General features: G+C 29.3%; 1 protein-coding gene across 3 annotated transcripts in view; it reads right to left on the bottom strand.

The window, feature by feature from the left end:
• Nucleotides 1–1047: 1047 nt before the first annotated feature.
• Nucleotides 1048–20251, bottom strand: part of LOC139517278 (sodium channel protein para-like) — a 111012-nt gene continuing 91808 nt past the window's right edge. For all 3 annotated transcript variants that reach the window (XM_071308175.1, XM_071308177.1, XM_071308176.1), the window contains 6 exons: nt 19849–20124; nt 18231–18284; nt 16579–16719; nt 12441–12548; nt 8519–8789; nt 1048–7190 (listed from right to left, as the gene is read on the bottom strand). In XM_071308175.1, coding sequence (XP_071164276.1) covers nt 6097–7190; nt 8519–8789; nt 12441–12548; nt 16579–16719; nt 18231–18284; nt 19849–20124 — 1944 coding nt within the window. In that variant the 3' untranslated portion in view covers nt 1048–6096. The remainder of the gene's footprint in view (nt 7191–8518; nt 8790–12440; nt 12549–16578; nt 16720–18230; nt 18285–19848; nt 20125–20251) is intronic.

Below are 20251 nucleotides of genomic sequence, written 5' to 3'. Positions count from 1 at the left end.
TGTAGTCTGTTTTCAGTGATATCCATTTGACGTGACTCTGTGCTTATAAATCCCGTCATGTGTTATTGTTCTATGATAATTTTTGCATTCTTTTCTGATTTTGGTCATGTGCTTTTTCTATATGACTTTAATTTCTTTAATCCATATGACGTGGCTCTGTACTTATGCATCCCGTCATTGTGCTATTGTTCTATGATAATTTTTGTATTCTTGTCGACCATTTTTGCTAATGTGCTGTGTCTATATGCCTTTTTGTTTTTCTTTAATGCATATGACATGGCTCTGTACTTATAAATCCCGTTATTGTGCTATTGTAAATTTTTGTATTCTTGTTTTTATTTTTTGCTAATGTGCCTTGTCTATAAGCCTTTTTGTGCTTCTTTGTTACATATTTGTTTGTTTTATAGTGATTAGGATTATAACACAAATGTTGACGACTGTATCCCTTTTTTGACATTTATACCTATTATGTCTGTTTTTGTTAACACATCGTTGTCAATATACTGGAATTTGATGCAACTGTCATACAAGTGAGAGGTTTATCTATCTATAATACCAGGTTGAATCCACCATTTTCTAAATAAGAAAATGCCTGTATCAAGTCGATATATGAGTTGTTATCCATCCGTTTGATGCATTTTAGCTTTTGATTTTTCCATTTGAATATGGACTCTCCGTTTTGAAATTTCCTCTGAGTTCAATATTTTTTGGATTTTACTTTTTTATCGTTCAAATTGGTTCCCAATTTATCATTTCTCAATGTTGAACACCGCGCGGACTGTCTGGAATGTCTTTATTAAAAGTCTGAGTTCTCTTTATATATTTATTAAAATCGTGTTTATGATGTACTACTCATTGTTCAAATTGTATCTTTTACTTCCCAAGACGATAAGAACTGTCTTTTTAATGGACATTATATATAATTTTCTAGTCCGAAGACAGCTTTGTTCTCTTTAACTCATTCCCTGTTTCCATTCTCAATTCTATTGACGACATACGTCAGGAACTCTATTAACATCAGGTATCTTCAATAGTAAGTATATCATGTTGGTTAAAATCATTTTTATTGTGTAATAAATTTATTTACAGAAGAAATGAACAATGTGAAATGACAAAAGCATAAATGACAATTGACAAATTGTTTAAATGTGCATAAAATTCCACATCTTTTCATCACATTGAAAGCTTCAATCTTTCCATACCATTTTTGAGCATTTATTATTAATTATATATATAAAAAAGAAGTATGTCAGATACTTGTACACATACAAAATGCATTGGTGTAGATAAGAAAGCATGTCACAATGACAACACGTTATTGGTTTATTTTAACATATTTTCGCAATGATTTATACATTAGAGGCCAGTTGAAAGTTCTTATCTGTAATTTTTGTTAAAAACAATGAACACAAGATTTACTTCTTTTCGAATAAAAATATATATTCATATTTAATATTTCATAAAATTTTGGTACATGTATATTCTGATAGGAATAACCCTTATTTTTGATTATTTTGAATAAGTGGGCCAAAGATAAAAAAAAAAACCAATAATTATTACCAAAAAGATATCGAAATAAATAGTTTCAACTGGCCCATAAACAATATTTTCATAAGTGACGATTATATATAATAAAAATAGAAAAAAATGTGCATTGGATGAAAAAGCACAGTTTAACACGTACAAATACAAGAAATTTAATTTCTCTGCAACATTTAACATAGGTTATATAATAAATTTTATGGCAAATGGTGTTTCATGGGGAATGTTATAATTTTTATTATTTGTAAAGTTGTTACACATATGTAATATTGTTATTCATTAGCATTTGTGATATTTTACCATATTGATGGGTGGAGTATGGAGATCGTTGATACAATGCATAATACTAGTTGCAACAACTCTTTGCAGTGAAGTCTATTAAGAAAAAAGTATCAATTCAACGTATCTGTATTAGAAAAGCTTAAGTGTTTATCTTGGTGGTGTGAATATTTCAAGATTTTAACAGTAATGTATATCCTATATTTCCCTTGTGCATAGGAACTTTAAGTGATATTTTTGGTCATGTTAACATGTACATGCATCGCTTTTTTGCTTTGTACATGACAACTTTTTATTAGGTAAACGGGTTCTACCATTTATTCGTCCATTTTTCAGACATACAAGTTCTCACATTCATAAAAAGTGCTAATAATACTATATAATCTATTGTGCTTATTGAGCAGTATCTTCATTAGTATGTACAAAGTAAAATGAAAATTTGCATATACGATAGTCGCCCTTTAATTGATATATATTTTCAAAATGTATTCGGATTTCGAGAAACACATTATGTAACCTTATCCAAATATTTTTTTTGAACTTTTGCCTCATTTTAATATATCCGTAAGACAATTTTTTAATATTTGTGCTGGACTACTAATCTTACGCTTCTCGCATCCTTTTCATGAAACATGTATGAAGGTGGCTGTTATGTCTTTCGAAATGATCAGAATTCATTAATAACCAGCTTTTCTCAGAAGCTTGTCCAATAATTGATGAAAAACTTGTAGGGGCTATATTTATAACACATTTAAAAGAATTAATTTGGCCAAAAAAACAAATACATATATTCATACAGTTAACAGAAGTTTATATGGTTAACAGACTGTGATGCCATACCAATTAATATATCAAAAGCTCAATTTTCGTAGCAAAGCAAAGGAAATAACAGTTAAGTTAAGTTCAATTCAGTTAAGATGATAAAAAAAGACCATGGTAGAAGAAACCATACAGTTGGAAAGAAAAGTGGTGATTGACCCCCAGTGACAAATGTTGAAGTTTTGTCCAACTTTCACTTTTCACTCCTCATTTTTTAAAATCCAACCTACGAAATCCTTAAATGTCGTAAATTCCAACGAAACCATATAATCAGAGCTCTATTTGTAGAACTTTTTTCCTTCTCTTTTATTGGTTTATGTATTTTCATTATAATTTCTAACGACAAAGACGTTTCTCTGCTGGTTGAAAAGCGTTATTAAAAAATTTAGGCATCATCGTATTAATAAATTTAACTAACAATATCTATAAATGATATACAAAATGACAGGAACATTCATAAGTGGAATTCTCTAAAATCAAAGGATAAGAACAAATTGTATTATAGCGCTTACCCCAAAAAGATGTGGTTAAATAAATATATAACAAATTATCACAGTTAGAAAATAACAACAGAAGAAAATCACATTCGTTCATAGCATATCTTTGAAAGTTATGTAATATAATATGACTGTTTAATAATAAGGAGAACTTCAAAATTCAATTCAAATACATTTTATATGATAGAAACAAATTATAAACTCAAGACTTACAAGTCATGAAAAATACGAATAAATCAAATCCTATCGAATCTTGATAGATAAAATTCAAGCCTTCAATTTTTTTTTAGCATTGGATTAAAGTTTAAAAAATCATGGGTCTTACAGAGAAAATACAAACAATAAAAATCAAAATGTGAAAATTATTTACATTGGAAGATCAGAGTAAAATAAAACTGGCAAAATATGGCAAGCACTAAGGTTAAAATCTAAATGAAATTGAGGTTTTTAACGAAAAACTACTCTTTAGAATAATGAACTTAGTGTAATGTTTGGTTTCTTGTTAGGAACTGGCTTTATTATCTATCTACACTTTTATATTATCATTATTAATATAAACCTGTTTGTTATCACTAGTCATTGCATAAATATGAATAAATTGTTTTCGTTAAATTTGCATTTTTATTTCTAGAAATCGTGACACGTGAGAAATTCTAAACACCTAATCTATCAATAATACTATTACGTACGACATTATTTGGTAAACATGCCTCTATATTAACTTGTTTTTTTTTAAAAAATTTTTAATCTAAATTAATACCATAAATCATGGACGGAAAAAAGAAAGAAACATTTTTTTTATAGATTTTTTTATTAATAAATATATAAATATTTAAAGTTAAGAATTGAAAACAAGAAACATTTTATGAGTACAATTCAATTAAATATTCATTTTGTACGAGTATCACGACCTTGCAGTTCACATTGGACAAATTTTCTTGCAAGCGTATACTTCCTATTAATCGAGTAAAACAAATAAGAGAACCCACATTTATTTCCATCATTATCTTGTAGGAATGGTATATTTCATTAAAAACAGGAGATACTAGAAAAAATATGTTTAACCATCCTTCAAAATAAGCAAATTAAACATACGATCGAGATAAATATTTTTGCAATTAATCTACAACGCTGATTGATATATTTTTTCTAAAAACATTTCGGTACGGGTATCAATTGGAAATTTTAACATACCAAAAATTAAATCAAATAATGACATTCGATGCTTTTTCCGTTTCTAAAGCTTGCATACTTCGATCAATGTAAAAAGATGATTATACATGGTAACGTATGTTAATCCAGCCTTATCATTGTATTAACAATTCTTCTTGATGTTGAAATTGCCATTTTTCATTGGAGTATTAATCGGACTGACAATTTTTTGTATTTCAGGTTATAGGTACGCAAACGGGCGATTACATATTTGAAAAAACCTCAAATTCCTCAATATTGGAGACGAAATGGGCGTCTGGAGTAAAAAAAAATCAAATCTGGTATCGTTGATGAGTATTTTATAGACACATTCTGAACAATAAATCAATATTGAATAGATATAGTGAAAAGTTGAAACCATTTTGTAAGTATTTTTCATGAATCAATATAATCATTTTAAGAAAGAAAAAAGGTTTTTGTTAGCCCCTTCTCATTGTAACTATCGGCGTATCATGTTACTTTGACTTTGTAAGACGTCAGTAGTTGAAACATTAATTGAGCATCTGTATCTGAGCATTTTTGTCACCAACTATTAATATTAATATCATTGTTATGTACAACCTTAACACTTGCAAGAAAATTCATACAAAGAAAGCAGTCACGGTAAGACGATATATTGTCAAATTTAGAGCTTGGCATACAGCACGTACTTTAAAAGATAGCTTCACAAGATTTCTGACCGTTTCAAGCTGAATGGTTTTATTTTGAAAACGGCGAAGAATATATAAAAAAAGACAATATTCATTTATATATTGATTTCAGTCAAACAACAATTCCACTAGTTATAAAATAATATAAGCTAAAAAAAATCCTTATCTTATATAACGGAAAAAGTATCTATTTGTTAAATAGCTAACATTTTATAACATAAGACACATCTAAGTAAGAGTTATTTGAAACATGACATACATTCGATGAATATTGAAACGTCAATAAGCATTTAAGTTGCAACTAATGCTACTATAGAAATTCACAGAACTGGTTTCTATAAACAAAAACAAAAAAATTGAAAGTCACAAATCAAACTCCGTTTATTGCTTAAAGCTTTATGAAAGGAAATACAAAAAAAGTCATGTCATTAAAAATATGCAGTTGTCCAGATAATGAAGATTAATTTGCTGATTTCTTAGTTGAATCGCTTCGCAAACATAGCAAGTTACTTCAATGTCGTTTGGTCTGATGTAGAGTTGTCTAATTGGTAGTGAGACCACATCTTCTTATTTTTTAAAGATAATGTTAATATTAAGAAAGCAGTAAAAGGATTTAATGTCTACATTGTATATAGTATTTTAACTTTTATATTTTATATCATCAGGAACAACATGTATTGTTTGTTAGAATAATCTCTTTTAATTTTTTAAATAGGATTTTGAGGGAAAAGGCTCTTGTATATACTGTGACTTACGTGCAGTAACAGAAATCAGTTCTGAGAATATTAAGATTTAACGTTATTTAGTTGCAAATAAGAGTTAAAATTTGAAAAAAAATATGTACATAATAATTAATAAATTGCATCCCAGAACCAGGCTAATGGAAAGACGTTCAGTGTATGAGTATAATTTATGCCAATTAATTGCTCTGACAATCATTTCACGTATTTTGGTAAATTATCTATCTACACTGCATAAAACACAATCACCGCATGACGAAAAAGAAATCCAGCATTCCTGTTATATTTCATATTGACACACGTTTGAAGTATAACTGTACAAGTTAATGAACTTGTACAAAAGGAATTCATTTCTGATCACGCAACTACGTCACTGTCAGGTCCTAATTCTACTGTTCTGTTTTCTGATGGTGATATAACTATTTCTATATCATTTTCTGCTTGTTCATCCTTTTGTTCTTCCTGAGAAACATTTTGAGTCGCCTCGTTGTAGGATGGTGGTGGAGGCGGTAAATCCCCTCTTACGTGTTGATATTTCCGCCATCTTCTTTGAATGACCCTTGCTGCATAATTCATTACTTGTCTTTTCATGGTTGAACTGACAACATTATATTCCACTTTTGCTTTATCTTGTTGTAACGGATTAACTCCCATGTCTGTATTATCTAAGTTTTCCGAACCTAAGAAGTTTTTAGTCAATGCGTCTAATATATCTCTACAATACATTTTATCATCATCACAAATTGGAATATCAAGTTTAACTAACAGGAAATGGTTTGGTTTAGGAAGTCGTAGAGGTTCCTCCAAATAGTCAACAAAATCCGATAATTTATCCAAATCAATAAATTGAGTTGCATTCGGATCATAATGCTCCCATTTTTCATAATACATATCAAAATCGTCAGGAGTTAATCCGTGTTGTACGTCCTCAGTTGCCTGACTAAAGTTTTCCAATATGACGGCAATATACATGTTAACAACCACTAAAAAGCTAATAATGAGATAAGATACTAAATAAGCAACAGCAATACCGTAAGAACCACAGTTTGGTGGATCAGCATTTGGATTACAATCGTCAGTTTTATTCCCTACATTTTCATTTATTAAACCTGCCAGGGTATCGCTCCATCCTGCAGATGTACACATTTGAAAAAGCATAATGATACTACGCCCGAATGTTTCAAAATTGAATGTATCATCTAGGCCATGAGTATGTTTTACATTCATGAAAAAGCTCATTCCAAACGTTGCATAAATAAACATCACTAAAAATAGCAATAAGCCGATATTGAAAAGTGCAGGTAAAGAAACGGCCAATGAAAACAATAATGTTCGAATACCCTTGGCAGATTTAACTAATCGTAAAACTCTACCAACGCGGAAGACTCTTACTACACGAAGTAAAGTCGGTGGTACAAGTAAAGCCTCCATAGCATCCTTGATTGCAACACCTAATAAAAAGAGTAATTATTAGATTCAACAAGTATATACAATATATTTACTGCAAAAGAAAAAACAACCTTTGTTCATAAAGTTTATTCAAATATTACTATTATTTTCCAAGAATTTATTTCATACCAGATATACTTTTAAACTTTATTAATATTCTCAGTATCGATGTTCTTTGTTTGCTCCGTGGAATTTTATTCGTGTAAAAAAAGCTCTAAAGTGCATTTTTTATAGATTTTTTTTGGCAAACTTGTAGTATACACATTCATTTATATTGGTTAAAGATGTCTTTCAATGCCAAATTTACAAAAGAAAACTAGCAGCAACTATGTTACCATGCAAATAAATCTTGCAGTAAGTTTGCGGCAAACATATTTATGCTAATAAGATTGCAACCTTGCTGGTAACTTTTTTATACCATTTTTGTTTGCTGATGCTTGTCTTCAGGAAATTACAGGAACTACACATATACCAATGTCATGTTCGTAGACCCATTCAATTTATCGCATTTGAATTTAATACATTTTAATTCTTTTGAAAAAAAAACTAAATTCATATATACATGCATTGAAACAATACTAGCAAACTTGACTTATGATTTAGTGAATATATTTAAAGAAATACATGTTGTACATACAAGTACTTTATGTTTAAATTGGGGTCATACCTTCCGCCATTGTATAAATGTACTTTGGTTTTTTCTTTGTATTCTTGGCTTTCAATTTTGCTTATGTGGTTTGTTTATAGAGTGTCTATATGCCATTTTTGTTTGTTGACTTTTGTTCCTTTTTATAGTGATAAAGATCATAACACAATGTTGACTGCTGTACCCCAATTATTGTCATTTTCACTTATTTATCTTTGTTATGCTCATACATTGTTGTTAAATTAATTGAATTCTATAAGACTGTCATACAAGTGACCGGTTTAGCTAGCTATAAAACAAAGTGTTATCTATATATATGTGCATAAGAAAAGTATGTTGTTTTTCCATTCGTTTGATGTGTTTGGACTTTTGATTTTGCCATTTGATAAGGGACTATCCGTTTAGAATTTTCCTTGGTGTATTGAGTTTTTGGTTAATTTTCTTTTGTTAGTATATTTAATTAAATGAATTAAATATACAAAGGAAATATATTAAATAATTTGGGAGCCGAATTCAGCTTCTTAATTCAGATGCGTTGATTCTAGAAAAACATAACAACAGTAAATAAATAGGCTGATGTCCCAGCAATGGTATATAAGTCCGTTAAACCTGTATGTGAAAGAAGCAATGCATATGATGTAAATGCAAATGTAAAATGTAAAATGTAAAATTAAAAGCACTCACCTAATATGGATAAAACAACTACAACAAAATCAAATACATTCCAAGGAATCTTGAAGTAAAACCAGCGAAGAGCTAAAAGTTTGAGCACACATTCTACGGTAAAAACGACGATGAATGACATATTTATATATATTAAAACGGTCGAAAACGTTTCAGTCATGTTGTGGTGTTCTAGTGTCATTGTAAGCATGTTTAACATAATCACAATCATGATTCCAATATCAAACGCTTGATTAGTTACCAGATCATACATCTTTCCTAATGGCCAAAACTGAAAAATGTATAAAAACTATCAACAAAAAGACAGATGTACACATGATAGCAATGACATTCTTGATATGAAATGGAATTGACTATTTGTATCACAGAAATATTATGCACCTTGTATCGGAATTGGAATTGATTGAACAAATATGTACTCTAATAAACCGACGAAGCTTCTGCAACGATAAAATATTGATTTCCTGTAATAGTATATTATTTGTATCCGGTAATTTGTTATCTATATCCAGTGGGGGATTTTGAATTTTCTTGAGTTATAACTTGCATGTTTAATTTGTGTTGTTGTGTTGCTCACTCATTGGCGCATCTCTTCCTTTCTCCGGTATGATGAAAAAAATGCTTAAAAGAGTGTACAGTTGTCTCATTGGCAATCATACCACATCTTCTTTTTTATATTAATATGTTTGTCAGGTTATTTGATTTGACTGAATAACTTTTGTTATAAAAAACAGCACTTAGTAAATAAATTCCTGTTCAAAATCTTTTGTCTAAATAAAGGCAACAGTAGTATACCGCTGTTCAAAACTCATAAACAAGGGATGACTTATTAAGATTGACATAATTCTTAAATAATATATTTATTTGTTTCGTTGTAGACCACGTTTGTCTTTTTTTGGGTGTGCTCTTTATGGTATGCTGTTTATTATTTATGGATCCTCTCGCATCTTTTGTTATGATACAACTATTTATTGTTGAAATGAGTGCCGAATTAAACGTTCTGTTTTGATATATTATACATTAAAGTGGAAGTGATATTTCAATTTCCTAATATATAAAGAATAATAATATTGATACACACAGAATCATAAGTTATAGACGATACCATATTAATGAAGTACAAATCACGTGAGGCACAACATATAAATGATGGTTGGAAAAGGGTATACAGTCAAACCTGCTGAAGAGACCACCCGTATTAAGCAAAAAACATTGTTAAAAGACCACCATTTTTAGATCCCTTTGTAGTACATTTCATATAAATTAAACCTGTATTAAAATACCACCTATCTTAAGAGACCACATTTTTTTCTCTCCCTTAAGTGGTCCTTTAAAACAGGGTTGACTGTATTACAAAAAGTTCAAAGTGAGAGTTATGTTTATGTATAAACTTTTAAAAAAAATATTAGGAGAAATTTGTAAACATGCAACATACAACACAAAGGTATATAAGTACAAATGATATATAACTTGTATTTGTGATATACTAACAAGTATTTAACAAATAGTGATGAAGTATCATGATCAAATGAAATGTATGATGGCATTGAACCTCATTTCACTTTAACCCGACAACAAAAGTATTTAACTTTTATTTCTCATAAGTTTGTGGTATCCCACTTAAGGAAAAGAAATATGAAATTACAATCACCACAAAACATGCTCCATGGAATAATTGTCGTGAAATGTTCAAAGCTAAATAGTTTTATTATTTTATAGAAAAAACAGTTAAAATAATAAGTCGTGTAATCGATTCAACCACCTAGCCTTCCGTGTTTTGTAACTCAAATGTCAGCATTATTTTGTCTTAAACTAAACGAACATTTGAAGAAATGTAATAATACATAATGCATCATTGTCAAAAATCAACTAGTATGGTGCTTATTAATTTATATACTTATACTTAAAAACGATTAGTCATTGTTTATTTTTACATTAGCCTTGATTATTTTGTTGTTATCGTATTTGGAGTATTCGAGAACTAGATTTGAAAGTATATATTAACAAACAGCTGCATTACTCCTATCGTTTATTTTTTTTTATCAATTCAAATTCTAAATAATTTTTTTCTACAACCAATGATACTTATAAATATTCCATATAATAATACAGTTGTCCGGAACCCTTATTCGAAAGTAACCTGCATGAAAGTACTCTTGTTTTCTGACATGTTTGAACGACATGATGTTTCAAATTGTGCTTCTCAATACTAACATTAACTAGCTTAAAACTTAGAGGAGGTTCCTCACCTGTGTCCGCATATTAGTTAATGCAACACACATCATATTTTGAAATAAGGGAAGGCAAAAATAATGTACATGTATATCAGCAAATACAATATGAGGTAAAGGTAGGATTGATATTAGCCAGTTTTAATGAATGTGTCATGTATTTAAGCTTCCTTTTAAAATGCCAAGTGCTTATTCCTTTTCGAAGATATTGTAAAGTTCTTGTTCGGTACGATAAATGCTAACATTTTTTAATGAAAAGCAAATATGGGTATATATTCACAAAATATCAGAGGTCATAAAAATGTTATTAAGATTCATTCAGCTGTTTAGAGGTAGGAATGGCTTCTGTTTTTACAATTTAGTATCAATTATACATTTTACATCTTGAAACAAAGATGAAAAAAAATCAAAAGCTTTGAACATGTACGACAAAACTTCTACTGAGAGTGAAGAATATCAAATGTATATGGATGTATAGCAGGCAACGTCCAGATACTAAACTATCCGAGATCTGCACCAACTGGAAACTAAGCTAAAGTGTTAATAAGGTGGTCATAACCATATAAAAGTGCTTGGTGCATATAAAAAGGAAAACCTATTGAAAACAACCAGACTTGGTTTTCAAACAGGAGGATTATTTAATTATAAAGGAAAAGCTATAGCATTCGCAGAAAGATGAGAACAAATAATCTTAGATTCATTTAAATTTTTACAATTATCAAAAAAAAATTTACTTTGAGTTTAATTTAACAGTTTCTAGCTTTTTTTAATATAAATATGTGATCAATTCAATACTTTGGACAAAAATGAATTTATACTTATTCTTTAATTAATCATTTAACCCAGTTCAAATGTAAAACTGAATGCGTTCTTTGAAGACATAAAAACATGTGAATTAATTTAATAATAAAATTTCGGGTTTCCTTTAAAGAATGGTTTGCATGCCGGTTTCATTCAATCTGGATTTTTTTTTACATTAACATTCAGTTGTTAGTGCGGGTTGAAAATGGGAGATAATTTTTTTTCTCTCAAAAATCATTCCAAGTTCTGGTGATTCAACAGTGAGAAAAACTAACGGTTGGCCGAGGAATTGATTTCTGGGGTGCCTTTGATGACATTCTCTTCATTGCCATGTAATACTTTTTCTGGTCATCAGTCATAAACATCTCTAGAGAACCTCCAGCCTGAAGTAAAGAAGTTAACATTGGATAATATGTGATGATGATAGTACCAAACCACAAACCAGCTTACTAATAATTGGACCATTCACTGATTTAAGTATAGATCTAAGCAGTTTAACTCATCTTATGATATGAAAAGAATCATATTTATTTATCAAATAAGAAATTACAATAGCATATTTATAAAATATTGTTTTATAACATAAATATTTGCATCTGATGCTATACTTTATTCCATCAGTAAATGGTCCAGCACACAAAGAAAGACCCCATTGAGCTTTACAAAGACTGAAGCCACAGGGTTAGAAGCAATTATCTACTCAGTTATTCCATTTTCAGTTGTTAGGCTTAAATACATCAATTTATTTCAGTAATTTTTATATGAAATCAAACGATATTTGAAAGACATTTTACAATGTGCATTCAGAGCAATCAAACAATGAAAGACGGAAAACCAAGTAGATAAGCCGAGAAAGCACTAATAGAGGGCAACACTCTTTTTACACTGACATCAGGTCTAGGAATAGACTTCTGTGGTGACTTGCTGGCCATTCTCTTCATTGCTTTGTAATACTTCTTCTGATCTTCTGTCATAAACATTTCTAACGATCCTCCAGCCTATTAACAACATGCAATATACATACAATTGAAAAACAAAATGAATACGTCTTAACAGAAAAATAAATGTTTTTTAATGACTGACTTAACATAATAAACTTCTGATGAAACGAAAGAAAGTAAAATATTGAGATGGAATAAAATAAATAGAAAATAATTTATTCTTAAGAATGTATCAATTAAACTTTCTTCTTTGGTATGATTATTTTAAATTGATTATTAACAAAGAGTTATCATACTCCTATAAAAATAAATTATTTTAAAGTGTTAATGAAAATGTACAACACATAGACGATTTGTGCTTTGTTTATTAACAACTACTATGTAAGGTGACAACCACAACCTGAACCTTTGTAGTGAATGACAACAGTATGAAAAAGGTGTTTAATTCGCTGATTGGATTACAATCTGTCAAAATGCATTGAACAAGATTTTTCATTAAACTATTTTATAATCCATGAAAAAAATACTTTAGGCGCCAATATTTATAAAATTCCGTTAAACAGACTGCATTGCATATTCTTATTATGTGTACATTTATGCTTCTTTGGATGTTATTTCTAAAACTGCAACCCAATACCATAGTTCAATACAGTGAAAATCTGTTAGTGTCTTTTCAAATGTTAGCATCTGCTGTCACTAAGCGTGAACTCCATGTATATTTCATTTCTAAAGAAATTTCACTAGTTCAATGTAAATTTATCCTTAAAGTACAATGTAGCACTATTTTAAATAAAATGAATTAGATTAATTTTCTTTGGTTACTATGCTTATTCAGTAACCTTTGTGGTATCACAATAGCAACGGCTAAAACAGTTTACTAAATTGCAGTTAAAATTCTTCTCCTGGATGGTAAGTATAACTTCTTATTCCACAGAACTCAATTTCATACTAACAACCTTTCGCTAGCAATCTGTTAAAATATTTTACCAGTTGATCAGTTTATGGGAGAAGAATTCACACTGCAATTTGGTAAACTGTTAAAGTCATTGCTATTGTAATACCATAAAGGTTACTGTATAAGCACAGTAAATTAATCTTCAAATTATTAATTGCTGTACTGTTTTAGAAAAGTCCATCATTAAGCTCCTCTCATCCAAAACGCCGACAAGGTTCGTAAAAATCTTACGTAATTCATTGCAACCAATGTAATAATTAAAGATATCACATAGATAACTATGTATGTATATGGTTTATTTGTAAATTTTGATTTTGACCGATAAAAAATTATCAGAATCATGTATAATATGTCTTATATAGATATAAGAAGATGTGGTGTGAATGCCAATGAGACAACTCTCCATTGAAGTCATAAGTTGTAAAAGTAAACCATTATTGGTCTTATTATACGGTCTTCAACACAAACCCTTCAAGTTGGCTCATACCAAACAGCAAGCTTTAAAGTGTCCCCAAATTTACTAGTGTAAAACCATTCAAACCAACGGTCTAATCAATATATAAAAAAAAAACGACAAACGAGAAACAGCATGTTAATATGAACTTTGCTTCCAAACCAAATTACGTACCTGCAACTGAATAAAATAGGAAATTAAAACTGGTCGTAAGTTAAAATTAAATATATAGGCTTAATTTGTCATTCGAAACTACCGTTTTTACATTTTAGGGACCAGAACATTTTGTTTACCCTTATTTCTCCAAAAATAAATAATGTAAATCTAGAAGCTTTAACAGCTTTGGCACTTCTAATCTATTATCATTTTATTTGTTCAGATCCAACAAAAATAAAATAAAATTCACAATGTGTAATTCATACAGATGTTGTTCTACTTATAATAAGATAAAAACAAAGGTTTTTTCCCCGGTGTGTTTTTTGTGTATATAGATTAGTAATGAAAGAATTTCAAAATCATCAATTTGTATAGTCATTTAAAGTAAGACCATTATAACCGACTGTTTTGAATAATACATTGTATAATTATTTCTTTTGTATATGAACCATAATTGACCTTTCTCTAATTTTCATTTTATTTACATAAAATTGAGAATGGAAATGGGGAATATGCCAAAGAGACAACAACCCGACCATAGAAAAAAAACAACAGCAGAAGGTCACCAACAGGTCTTCAATGTAGCGAGAAATTCCCGCACCCGGAGGCGTCCTTCAGCTGGCCCCTAAACAAATATATGCTAGTTCAGTGATAGTGAACGCCATACTAATTTCAGACTATTTTATTACTGACTTTTTTTTGTTAAATCTACTTTTAAATGCTCAATTATGCGGTTTAACAAACATGTTCAACATTTAAAAAAACATGTACTCTTTTATTGGCCTATAATTTCATTGTATCATAAACATCCTTTTTCGGGATATAAACATTTTCAATAATGGTGCAAATGTAATAAAAAAAAAGTGTGATAAAACAATACTTGTACCTTCTCCTATAAGACAATGATTTATAAAACAAAATTATTGAATGTTAAATATGAAACAAATTATGAGCATGATTAAAAAAGAATATTGTGATGAGAGTTGAACCTTTCTATTATGTATCAACAAGTATAAAGTTATATCAATTTTTTCTACAAGACATTTTGCAGATAGGCCATGATTAGCCCAGATTGATTATTTTTTTATGAAGTTACGATAATGTTGTTTCATGAGAATCCAACCCTTGTCCTACAAAAACGTCGTATAAACCAACAACGACTCAAAAAAGCATTTACCATGTTTTTTTAATTCCCCTTTAAAATTATTACTTTTTAAGGTAGCACAATACAAAGATTTTTTAACTCCCAATCAGACAACTTTAAACTGATGTAATTCATTTAATCCTTCTTTATATTTTATAAATGAGGTACCAAAAGAAAGAAGAAAGATTGATCTTTGAAATTGTGATAATTTCATTATGACATAATTATTACATAATTAATTATTATGTAATTAGTTGCTATATTGTGATGTCCACACTTGAATGAATTTAGCGTCTTTGTTCTTCACAGCATCCCAAAATATTTTATAGATTCTTGTACAACACAGGTTGACCTCCAAAACTGTGTCTCAGATTTCCAAAAACATCAATAGAATAAATTTAATACCCAATTGAATTTAGTGGTCTCTTATGAATTGATGTTGCAAACTTCATTGAAGATTTATGAGAGAATGAAATACAATAGGAAAAATCTGAGACACAGTTTTGGAGGTCAAACTGTGTTGAGCAAGAATCTATGAAAAAATTTGGGATGCTATGAATAACAAAGAAGCTAAATTCATTCAAGTATGGACATCACAATATGGCAACTAATTACATAACAATTAATTATGTAATTATTATGTCATAATGAAATTATCACAATTTCAAAGATTAATCCTTCTGCTTTCTTTTGGTACCTCATTTATAAAATTTAAAGAAAGATGAGTGGAATTACATCAGTTTAAAGATGTCTGATTGGGGATGAAAAATCTTTGTATTGTGCTACCTTAAAGAGCCCCCTTTTTTTTTTATCTTGAAATGCATTATTCCAGTTGGTAAAAAAGTTGATATATAGAAAAGGTTATTATTGTGTTATGCAAATTACCAAAAAAAAAAAAAAAAAAAAATAAAATAAAAACATGAGGAAAAAAGCTCTTGCTCCTTCAAACTGTGTAACGGAAATATCGTCATAGGAATATTCATAATAAAAATTTCGCTATCTTGGAAAAATCAGTTGCCAAAGGGTACATGTGAAAATTTATAAACTAACTACTGTTTACATGGCAAACGAATAAATGCAATCAATGATCATATTTATGAATACATATACAACCATAGAATAAAATTATCCTCTATTCTATGTCGAAATACATTTGTAAAACTTTACATTAGTTTTAAGATATATAGTTGGGTTTGGGTATGACTGAAATAATAATTTTTTCAATCTTTCACAAATTATTCTTCAAAGTTATTGAATGTTATTGAAATAAATTGGGTAAACAAGGAAATAAATAAGCATCAATATTTTGAACAGGCTTTATAAGACAACTGAGTGTCTGTTTACAAATAAGTATTCCATTGGCGACATTTTATCATACCTTTTTCTTTTGCTGATTGAAATTCTCAATGATGACACCAATAAAGAGATTCAATGTGAAGAATGACCCAAAAATTATAAACAGGACAAAATACAGGTACATATAGACATTGATCTCAGTACCAGGTTGGTAACCGATTTCCTGAAAAAAACAAATATATCTCATCTATTATCAAGAAACAAATATTTATAGAAGGCTTTTAAATAATAATGCAATACCAAAAATATTACTGCAAATCTGAGAAAAACAAATCCTCGACAGATGATTATCCTTTTTTATCAGATCTGTCTCCTGGTTGTGTTACAAAGAATTTCTCCTATTTCCGTTGAACAAAATGATTTGCTTACTTGAATTTACATGTTAAACTTTCGAAAACAAATAATACAAAGTTTTCATTTAAAGATGGTTGTATTGTAACAGGTCTTGTTTTAAATGTTGCCCGGATCTTCCACCAGACGTAAAGAATCTTGTTTAAATTGGTTTTTTTAGGTATCGGAACTATTCGTCCGGAAGAGTTTGATCCATATCCAGTCTGTTTCATGAAACATTAGTCCGCCAACATAGGGAACCAGCTATCAGTATAATATTTTCCTATCTAATCCCACTAGTTATAAAATGTAAAGTTTGTCTAATGTTCACATCTCTAATAATCATTTTTAATATACAATTAATGATCACAAATACTGTACTTTATTTTACAAAATAATGGTCCATCTAAATCTTATATGTACATGTATAATAACTATACAGATATATTAAAACTGACTATTTTTATTATATCTTTTGTTTATTTTATATCAAACATTGTTTTATGTTTATATGATATTTTCACAAACTTGTCTATGCTGCTCTACGTTGAATCCAATTAAATGTAAGGATTAATCAAAATAAAAGATAAGGAAACTTATTTAACTAATCAGTCTACTCTTTGATTTACTTGACCACTGTACATTAACAACTTCTGTATTGTAATTAGATTGGATATTAATTGGAAGATTTATCAATCAAAAGTGATCTGAAAGTTTTTGAAACATCGTCTTAAACACACTCAACACTCCGGTATATGTTGCATATATAAATACAGCTGTTTCTCAAACCACCCCTCTTTGGGGAGATAAGGAATATTCATAGATAATTAATTTTGCGTACATACTGGTTCCCAGTTATGAACTATATGTTTCATCTTATAGAGATATAACTTTGGGAATGTTACAATTAAATATATTTTTTGTTTAAATATTTAAGTCCTGCTTGCTGGTAACATTAATTACAAGTATTAATCGACCATCTTTTTACGTTTGTCTAACAATTATTAATGTTTCGTTCAATGGTTACTTGACGAAAGAAAAAAACCCACAAGAAACAAAATGACAGTCACCGGAAGTGGAAACATGAGAGAACTCCAAATAAAGATAAGTTGCGATGACAGCAGGTAAAATCAAAAGTTGACGAAGGAGGTCATCTAAAGCCTGTTTTGAAAGACATTTTGATTGCAGTCGATTGCATCCTTTTATAAACCTTTTTTAAACGCAATAACCTAAGAATAAACTTGCAATGAAAATTTTCAGATTTTGAATTGGGCAACTGATTTCGGGGAATGTAAGATATAAAAAGAAATATTGTATATTGTTTAAAAAAAAAGATACACTTACTGTTGGAGTATCTATGGCATCATCCATAATAAGAGTCCATCCTTTATATGTTGCCTGTCAAAAATGAAAGAATCATACTGTGCAGTTTACGATACAACAAGCTAAACATCAATAGAAAGATAGAAAGTTCCCCAATTTTTTGTTTACATAGAAACAACAGGGGCAAGTCTTTACGGGACGTCGGTATCAGGTGTTTTTAAACTGGGGATTTCGGGATTGATCCTTCGGAACCCGGGAATTCTTTTTTCGAATTTTGGGATGTTGGCATTTAAATTATTTAAATTCCCATAACAAAGCATTAATACAGATATTTTTCCTCGATAGTGCATTTATTTCATTGTTTTTTCGAACTCTTTAACAATAATCCTTCAAGGCCTGATGTAACGGCATTTTTAAATGGGTATTTTCATTTTGCATGTTGATATAGGGACAAGATTACCAACTTTAATGTGATTGTTTCATTTGTGTCCATAGCAAGCATTTTTTATTAGTGTTTTTTAAAGTCTATATTCTTGCATCTTCACACCATTTTAAAACATTGATAAAATTGCACCATTTGGGCCTGTAACTATCGCTGAATTAAATATTTTCAAGAAATATCGGTAAAGTTTCCATGGAAACGGAAATAAAATGATATTTTTCTTTCTTATATGCACGTTGACCTATATGTTTTTCCCCGGTTTTTTAAAAGCTTATAACATCAACACTTCATCTCTAAAATATATCAAATTTCTATCATTTGTTTTTTAATGAAAATATGACTTTAAGCTTAGAAGGTGACTAATTTCCCTGTATATCTATACAAAATAAGCTGATTTTTTTTTAAGGTTCATGTAATTTTCTTATATAGCCGGTGACCCACATTTTGTAATGCATTTTTGCTACATACCTTGTAGAGATCAACTGTGCTAAGTTTAAGAAAAATCTATCATTTTTATTTTAGACACCTATACCACCTTAAACGAAGGGGAATGGACAATTAAATTATATTGGAAAAATCTGTCTAGTATGTTTCGATTTTCAAACTGAAAATTTGTCGTAGTAACATTCCATTATTTTATCATCTTTCAAACAAATCAACAAATACCACCCATACCGTCCCATATTTCTATGTGAATATAAATAAACTCATCGTAGATACCAGGACTAAATTTAGTATATACTCAAGACGCGCGTTTCGTCTACAAAAGACTTATCAGTGACGCTCAAATCCAAAAAAGTTAAAAAGGCCAAATAAAGTACGAAGTTGAAGAGCATTGAGGACGAAAACTCTATAATACATAAAAAGTAAAATAACAAAAATTAAAAAACATCTTGCTTTTCTAGTTTCATTTAAAATGAATATTATATACTTAACTTGACACGAGAGAGACTAAGGTTCAAATTGTCCGTGGTGATACAAATTTTCAAAATAAAAGTTGTTTGTCACTTTTTGACATGACATACCTTCCTATCCTAAGTTTATTTTGAATGTATCATTTAAAAAAAAAAAAAATGAAAACTTTAATGTAATAATAAAAATAATAATAATAATGATAATAATAATAATAATAATAATAATGATATTGAAAATAAGAAGACGAAAAAGATATAAAAGGTTAACATAAAAAAAACTTACCACTTGAAACAAGGCCAGATATGCATTATAAACAGTATCAAAATTGACATCTGGATTGACCCACTTGTAGCCGGTTTCATTCATATTTCTAATACAATCATTATAATGAGCTACTATGTTCTGTGGTAATCTTATATCGTTTGCATCAACACATCTGTGAAATTTTCCATTAAAGAATTGGACTCCAACGATTCCAAAGATCAGCCAGAAGACAAGACACACCAACAACACATTTGCAATGGATGGGATAGCTTTTATCAATGCATTCACCACAACCTGAAAAAAACACCAAAACAACAATGCCAAATCGTTTTACCGATATAAAAAAAGACATGAATACGATTAAAACGGGTAATTTCCCACTAATCATACTCTCACTAAAGTAAAACAGTATCCAAATAAA

The sequence above is a fragment of the Mytilus edulis genome, chromosome 3 (genome assembly GCF_963676685.1).
Source record: "Mytilus edulis chromosome 3, xbMytEdul2.2, whole genome shotgun sequence".
In the NCBI taxonomy this organism is placed as follows: domain Eukaryota; kingdom Metazoa; phylum Mollusca; class Bivalvia; order Mytilida; family Mytilidae; genus Mytilus; species Mytilus edulis.
The sequence above is the reverse complement of the archived record's forward strand: the minus strand, read 5'-3'. Positions and strand labels throughout refer to the sequence as shown.